General features: G+C 29.8%; 1 protein-coding gene across 4 annotated transcripts; it reads right to left on the reverse strand.

Moving 5' to 3' along the window:
* Window position 1: 1 nt before the first annotated feature.
* Window positions 2–7,741, reverse strand: LOC126851359 (solute carrier family 2, facilitated glucose transporter member 7-like). Of its 4 annotated transcripts, none has more exons than XM_050595247.1 (9): window positions 5,126–5,209; window positions 4,864–4,934; window positions 3,336–3,473; window positions 2,524–2,632; window positions 2,143–2,416; window positions 1,667–1,957; window positions 1,117–1,523; window positions 394–665; window positions 2–289 (listed from the first exon to the last, which is right to left on the reverse strand). In XM_050595247.1, exons 5-9 carry the CDS (start codon window positions 2,411–2,413, stop codon window positions 190–192), a joined length of 1,341 nt encoding a protein of 446 aa, XP_050451204.1. In that variant the 5' UTR covers window positions 2,414–2,416; window positions 2,524–2,632; window positions 3,336–3,473; window positions 4,864–4,934; window positions 5,126–5,209; the 3' UTR covers window positions 2–189. The 4 variants fall into 4 exon arrangements, with proteins under 4 accessions (XP_050451204.1, XP_050451203.1, XP_050451201.1 ...); XM_050595246.1 differs by having other exon boundaries at window positions 2,501–2,632; window positions 5,126–5,208; XM_050595244.1 differs by lacking the exons at window positions 3,336–3,473; window positions 5,126–5,209 and adding an exon at window positions 7,497–7,741 and having other exon boundaries at window positions 2,501–2,632.
* Window positions 7,742–7,782: the final 41 nt, after the last annotated feature.

Consider the following 7,782-nt stretch of genomic DNA (forward strand, 5'->3'; position numbering starts at 1 on the left):
TTATATATAGTCTTGCATCGGAAAGAGTTATTTACAGATTGTTTAACGTGAGATGATTCAATGAGAATAATACGCGAATATCATTCATATCATGATGATTTGATGATTCTGTTAAAAAACCGTATAAAAAGTACTTAACCGTTATGTAAAAATACTTATCAAGTTACGTGTTAGTTAAGTGTTAGCGATTTACATGGCCAATGTTGCATTAGGTCTCGATTTAAAACCTCGAGTCATGGCTGCTGCTATAGCCGTGGTACTTCGACCTTGTGTTTCGGGCAAATAGACTCTGTAATAAATATTTTATTTTAATTATTTGATTACATCACAAGTAGAGAAAATTGCGGGTTGAATTTAATATAATTACTTATATTAAAAGTCGAAAGTACATACCGATTAACTTGCGCTAAGATAAATGTGACTCCGGCGAAGATTAGGAAAACGTATGGGCCGATCGCGGCTTCTAGCGAAGGAAATAGCATACCGACGACGAAATTTCCTCCCCAATTAAACACGCTTCCTAATGACATAGCAGCAGATCTAGGACCGACATCGAATAATTCGGATCCGATGAAAAACGGTATCGGACCGAGACCGATACCGTAAAATATAACGTACGCAAGTACCGCGATGGTACAAAGTACTGACATGAACGGAGCTGTTTGCTGTAGAGAGATGAGTCAATTTTAAGACATATTCATATCATATCAAAATTTCATATTATTTTAAATTATTTAAAATGATCACATTTGTATTATTAAAATTATAATATATATACTAATGATATTTTTATATTTTATATACAGGATAGGGCCAGACGTTCCGGAGATTTTGTAGAAAATTTAATTTTCTACAACTTTTGATACTTTTCGTTAAAAAACATACATTGATATATTTCCTGATATTTGTAAAAATATATAGAATAACCGTGATTTTAAAGGTTTTTGGGCGCTAACTTTTTAAGGAAGTATTTTTCGACCTTTGTTTATAGGAAATTTTTTGTTTAGAATTAAATTTCCTATAAAACTTCAAAATTTGGCCGGAATGTTTGGGCCCACCATGTATATTATTAACTTAATAATATATAATAAAAATAATTTATTCATATATACTTACAATTAGTAGAATAAAAATGCATAGAGCTATAAGGCATCCCATGCATAAATAACAGCTCAGAAACAGTACTTTCCTTCTACTAAATAAGGACATTATCGGCACAGAGATAATTGCCATGAGAATATTGGCGATGCCTGTGCCTATAGTCGCGTATTGAGCACCGGTAATTCCGAGACCAGCTCCGAGAAATATCGAATTCGAATAATAAAAAACTGCATTAATGCCGGAGAGTTGCTGGCCGGATTGCATTAGGCACACTAGGAACAACGGCAGTTTTACGGTCGGCTCTTTTAGTACTCGTTGGATACTCCATTTTTCGGTTGTACTTCTCATCGCCAGTTCTTGTTGCAAATCAGTAATCTCGTTTTGCAAGAGCATAATATCCATATTGCGCAAACGACTGAGTGCTAAAACAAATTGGAATTCAAAAAACTCAAAATTAAATATAAGTCAACTGGTGGAGTTATTAAAAATTTAAGAGAAACTCTTATATGAAAGTCAGACTACTTGCATTAAAATATATCCCAATGATCATTTATAAAAGTTATACCTTTGAGCGCTTTTCCCTGTTCTCCTCTGATTATGTATAAATACTTTGGACTTTCTGGCAAAACGACAGTCACTAACAGCGCAGTGACACATAGTGGTGAGAAAGACGCTAACATGATATGCCAGGATTCAGGAGTACCTAGGACGGTCTCCAACCCGGCGATTTGACCCAATAGCACGCCGCAGGTAATGCCTAATTGACATAAAACTCCAACAGCACCCCGTAATTTTAAAGGCGCTATTTCCGTCATGTATGTCGGAAGCAAGGAAGTGGCTAGACCACCGGAAAGTCCTACAGACATTTAGAAACGCTATTAAATCTTGAACATTCAAAAATCAAATTGAAGAAATAAAGTTTTTGATATTTGCCCTCACATTTTTTCAATTCGATCCCACAGATTTTGTATTCTTAACATTAATTAGCAGCCTAATTAAAAAAAAAAAAAAAACAGGTTAAATCATGATTTTTCGACTCACCAACGAACACTCGAGCAATCAGAAAAAATTCGACCGAGTTCACGTGTCGTACAAGCAAGAACAGAATAGCTCCTACAATTCCACAGATATTGCCAATACTCAGCGCACCTTTCCGTCCATATCGATCACTTAGCCAGCTAGCGATTAAAGATCCAGATACACCACCAATTAGAAAGATTGATACTATGGCAGACCAGAGTATCTGCAGCTCATGGTTGGACAATTGTATATTATATCTTTCCCTGATGCTGTCATTGCAAAAGGATTTCATAAGCTATAAGTCAAGAATATTGGTAATGTAAATAGTTTCCAATAATATTATATGTGTGATAAAATCGCAAATTGAAATGTTACAAACATCAGCAGGATTATTCATAACACCTATGTTATATCCTGCTGGTAATGCTGATCCCAGACAGCAAGTGACACCACCCAGTACCAGTAATGGGGTCCAACCTCCTGGATCGGCATCGTGCGCATTGTTACATTCCTATGAAAAAATTAAATAAATTAGTATTTATTTTATGTTACAAAAAAGTATCAATTTCTATCTTATCCCTTTTAAGCGAAAGGTGAATGGATCATTACGCATAATAAATATTCATTTTGCGTAACAAAAACAATATAACTTGGAAAATTTTTTAATTCTTACAAATAGTAAATTAATATTATTAATAATTACGAGTTCTCTATACCTAGTAATATAATCACATAACAAATAATCAAATTAATCTATTTAATAGTAAATAACAAGAGTTACAACATATTATCACCTGCAGATAAACATAACTTGCAGTATCTGTTAGTACAAGTCTTAACATAGCGATGAAGAGCTGAATTCTGACAGTTTCATATCATGAGCCAATTACACAATGAAATTTTCAGATATTTGCTTTATATAACAATCAATAAAAATTGCTGAATGCAGAGTATAGTTACATAGCTAAATTATATCTAATGTAGAGCAAATGTTGGAATAGTTTAATGAATATTGCAACTATCACTTTTTTTTTACTAATCTTGCAGAATAACATTAAATGAGAAAAATGAAAAAAATATAGAGCAATTACGCAATTTCCGAAAAAAAAATTTTTCAATATTAAATAGCAAATATACCTGATATTTTTATATATGGTAAGAGGCTTCACCAATCTCTTAAAAAAATTATGATATGAAAAAACAGAAAACCGTACCGCTCAGATAATTAAGCATCGTAAGCAATATGAAGTGTGTTGCACCCTCGTAGACCAATCAGTGATAACATGGGAAAGCCAGGACGGAATGATGGAACAAAATTCAATAAAACCACACACCGTGGACATACCTGTGAACTGTTCAGATAGCCAACCATGCATTATTATGAATTTACCACAGAAAAAATAGTTATAACTTTTAGGTTGTTTATTTAAGAATATTCAAATTCTTGTACATACATATCATACTAAAATATTCTTTTTTTTTCAATTGATTGAGACTCAAATATAATATCTATATCTGCAATGTGTATGTGTGTGTGAGTCAAAATATCTGATTCTAATAAAATTCTTACAAATATAAATAGATATTTCTTGAATTTGTGAGATGTATTAAAAAAACATGCATTGATATAAATTGATATTATGAATTTTATATTAGCCAAGCACACTCTCTTATTAGCAACATTTTAATATTTTAATCTCAGCACTTTCTTAAAATATATTTTATTCATATAGTTCTCTTTCTAAATTTCTGTTACTTTGTCATACTTTAAGATTCCATTATTAAAAAAAGACAAATATCTCAATAATTTAATAAATTTTTTATATATAATGGAATACAGTCTTAAGACTAATAAATAATCTTAATAGATCAAAGCAATATAAATTTTTTAAAACTAGTGAAAAAAATTATATTTTATTATCATATTAAAATATTATATAATGTATAATTAGAAATATATAATTGAGAGAAAAAATCATTTTTACCAAGATTATAATATTAAATAAAAAATTATTTAAATATATACATAAAAAAATTAGCATCATACATCTTTAATGATAGTACTACAAATAGTTAAAAGGCAGAAAATTATACATATTAATAGAGTTGAAAATAATATGATATGATAATTGAGATATGCCTCATTTTTTTATTGCGCTAGCAAAATCAAGCTTAAGTGAAATAAATAATAATTGCTGATATAATGATATTATGTAAATGGATTTGTATTTTATATTTTATCTCAATTTAATAATGCAATGTTGATATTAATTGCTGATGACTTGATTTTGTTATATTATACTACATAATATAAAAAAAGCTCCAATACATAGACTCTTCTCTCTCTCTCTCTCTCTCTTTCCCTTACTGTAAATTCTTAATATATATATAATTTATGATTTAAAGATATATTTTCACATATATTGATATAGATGTTCACTGCACAACAATTAAATAGGTAATGAGCATCTATATCAATATATGTGAAAAGAAAATATATCTTTAAATTATAAACTTTGAGATACAATTATTTCAATATATATATATATATATATATATATATATATATATATATATATATATTAATTACTATTTTAATTTAAAAAAAAAATATATATATATAATATTAATAAATAATAAAAAAATAAAGGACTTGTATATTTTTGGATAAGAATCCAAACATAATTACCAACGATGACATTGCAAGAAAATACACTTTAAAGAATAAGGAGAAAAACTTACGGATTTCCGCGATTCTCCAGCCAATGATTTCACCTTTGCTACGTCGATGCATAACGCGGAAACATCACTTTCTGCAAATATAAGGAAAATGTCAATGCTTTGGTTGTATCACTAACAATCAATGACGTTTCCGATATGCTTTCTCGATTTTTTCTTTCTTTTTTTTTTCTTCCAAAAGACCCGGATTACCTATTTTATCTTTGGAATATGTAAAACATGGTGAGACATACGAGTGCGTACTCAAAAAAGAAAGATTCTTTACCTATCGTCATGACGTATAATGCGTCGCGATAAGTAATCGGGATCCGGGGCTGTCGGGGAGGATATTGCAGTGCAAGTGCAAGTGAGATTAAAATGCAGTGTTGATTTCTTCATATGATTTTTCACGCATGGCGAATGCAATATCAATAAGGAAGAGCTCGCCAGCATGAAAACGTAAGGGCCCATAATGTCACGTAATTGGTTATCGAATAGAGAATTTTTAGTCTCGAAAATTTTTCTATTCGATAGCCAATCGTATGACATTGTCTCTTTCGCTGGGCAAGATGCCTATCTTGCTTGTTTTTCGAGTCTATGGTTTATTCATTTATTTATTAATTCAAACTTCAAGACAATTTGACGTTGATGGTTGACGCGCGAGTCGAGACGTCGTGTCAGAAGGTCGGAAGTATTTCGTAAGCAAAATATTCCACGATACATTCATCACGTGGAAACAAGCAGATGTATACTTTTTTTATGTAATTTTTCTTGCGTATATCCTTGCATTTATGATCGAAAGAAATGATATACGCGCGAAAAATACAGACAGATAAAAATGATCCGAAAGTGGAGCGCTTACTTCTCTTTATGTCATTTCTGGCGCATCTTTCAAATATTGACATTACAAAAAATTTTTTTTTTTTGATTGTGTAAATAACTGTCGATTGTGTAAATAGATGCGCTTTTAATATAACTAATATTAGAATTTTTGATATATATATATAGCTAAACACAGGACTTATTAGTTTTTCATTCAGACACTTGATATGTTGGATATCACATTCTCATGCAAATATTCGAACGTTTCATCAGCATATTCTCAACATATGGCTTATGACTTGTGAGTTTCTTTCAAAAGTCTCAGATTCTTACCGTTAATCATATGCTAATTTATTAAAATAAACGTGACATAAAAAATGTATATTTACATTTCCAGTTACTATCGCAAATACATATCTCTTAGTTATATTTCCTAAATATTATTTTTCTTTCTCTTTCTACTCTTAAAATCCGTATATTAAATGTAGATAAAATTTAAAATGTAAATAAAAATAAAATTCGAGAAGACGTAAATAAAAATCGAACATGCTCCGTTTATTTATACTTCGAGCGTTGATAGAAATTTTTGCGGCAGTAAATTTACACATATAACTTTCTTGTCTTGCTTATTAGCTATGAAAAATTTTTATCCTTTTCTTAGTTAACTATAATGTAATATCTAACTTCACCTATTTCATTCATTTTTTTTCCCAACAGATGATACATTCATTTCATTCTAGGAATGCGGAATGCGAGCAATATAAAAGACATAAAGATAGTGGATAATTTAATGACTAATGAGATTTGCTCTTTGGATCATGTACATATATAAACAGCTCGCCTGTTTTCAAATATACAGTCGTCTCGCTGTCACAAAAATACAGGACTAGATGAAGTTTTATACATGATTCGCGAGCATCGTTTTCACATGGAGAATTTGCAAAGTAAATAAAAAGGTCGTATGTAATTTACTCACTAATATGCACTCGCGTGTTAAGTAAATTTGCGTTGTAAGTATATTATGTATTGATATACGCAGCTGTATTGATATCAACGCGGATATGACGAGCATTTCACGCGCGTTTGAAATTTCTTTACGCGAATGATTGTAACATATATATAGCATTAATCCTTGAATAGATATGCACAAAAATAATAACGAGATCTGTCGATCACGATAAAAATATAATACTTATATATATAATCGGTATAATTGATAATATTTTACTTATAATTATTATATTATTTCATTTTTTTAACACTATATATTTATTTTTATTTAAATATATTTTTTGTTAATATAATTTAATTTTTCATTTAATAAATAATTGGCTGCTTTCTTTAGTTTATCGCTACATCATAGCAGCAACAGTGACTTTTATTAAACCGTAATGCGCTTTAAATGGAGTAAAAACTTATTGGAATTAAATTTCAATTCTGGTAAGAAATTCTATAATAATTTTAATATAAAGATAATATAAAGATTATTAATACGTGTATAAATAATATCTCGTAAAGTGACAGAAAAATTTTACAAAAAAATCAGAATATTTTTTAATGGCATATTAATGATAAAATTCTGTTCTTGATCGACGCCGTATATAAAGTATATATGAATTGATTAAAATAAATTAGAAAGAAATTTTTAATTTTAAAATATACAATATATATAATTCTCAACAAAAGGGTCTTTTAGAATTTGTAATTTTTTTTTCATAAAAAATTTATAAAACATTTTATAAAGAAATTTTTAGAAGCAATCATTTCCTAAACAATTCTCCATGCAATTCCTATATTTTTTATTTATTCCTATTTTTTATTTCTGACATACATACCTTGATTTACGTTCTTCGATTCTTTCATCGTCACGCGTAAATAAAAGTCGCTGTAAAGACAGTTTCTGTCTTATCAACCAGCTGTTATATCAACCAGCATCAACGTAGACTGCGATCCGACTAATGGCTATGCATTTCTTTCTGCGTCTTTTAGTACGAGCACTGCTACCAATGCGATGTCGTCACAAAATTGTGTGTATCGGTTGACGATAGCAGCAGATAGTCAATACCAGCCTTGTATGATTTTACTATTAAACGCGAATTTAAGAAACTGCTGATTAATACT

This window comes from Cataglyphis hispanica, chromosome 8 (assembly GCF_021464435.1).
Source record: "Cataglyphis hispanica isolate Lineage 1 chromosome 8, ULB_Chis1_1.0, whole genome shotgun sequence".
NCBI lineage: Eukaryota > Metazoa > Arthropoda > Insecta > Hymenoptera > Formicidae > Cataglyphis > Cataglyphis hispanica.

Coding starts and splice junctions, on each gene's coding strand:
- LOC126851359 (XM_050595244.1), bottom strand. CDS start 7,524: ATGAAAGAATCGAAGAACGTAAATCAAG. Junction 2,633..4,863: donor CTGGAGAATCGCGGAAATCC/GTAAGTTTTTCT, acceptor ATTTTTTCATAG/GAATGTAACAATGCGCACGA. Junction 2,417..2,500: donor TTATGAATAATCCTGCTGAT/GTTTGTAACATT, acceptor CTTGACTTATAG/CTTATGAAATCCTTTTGCAA.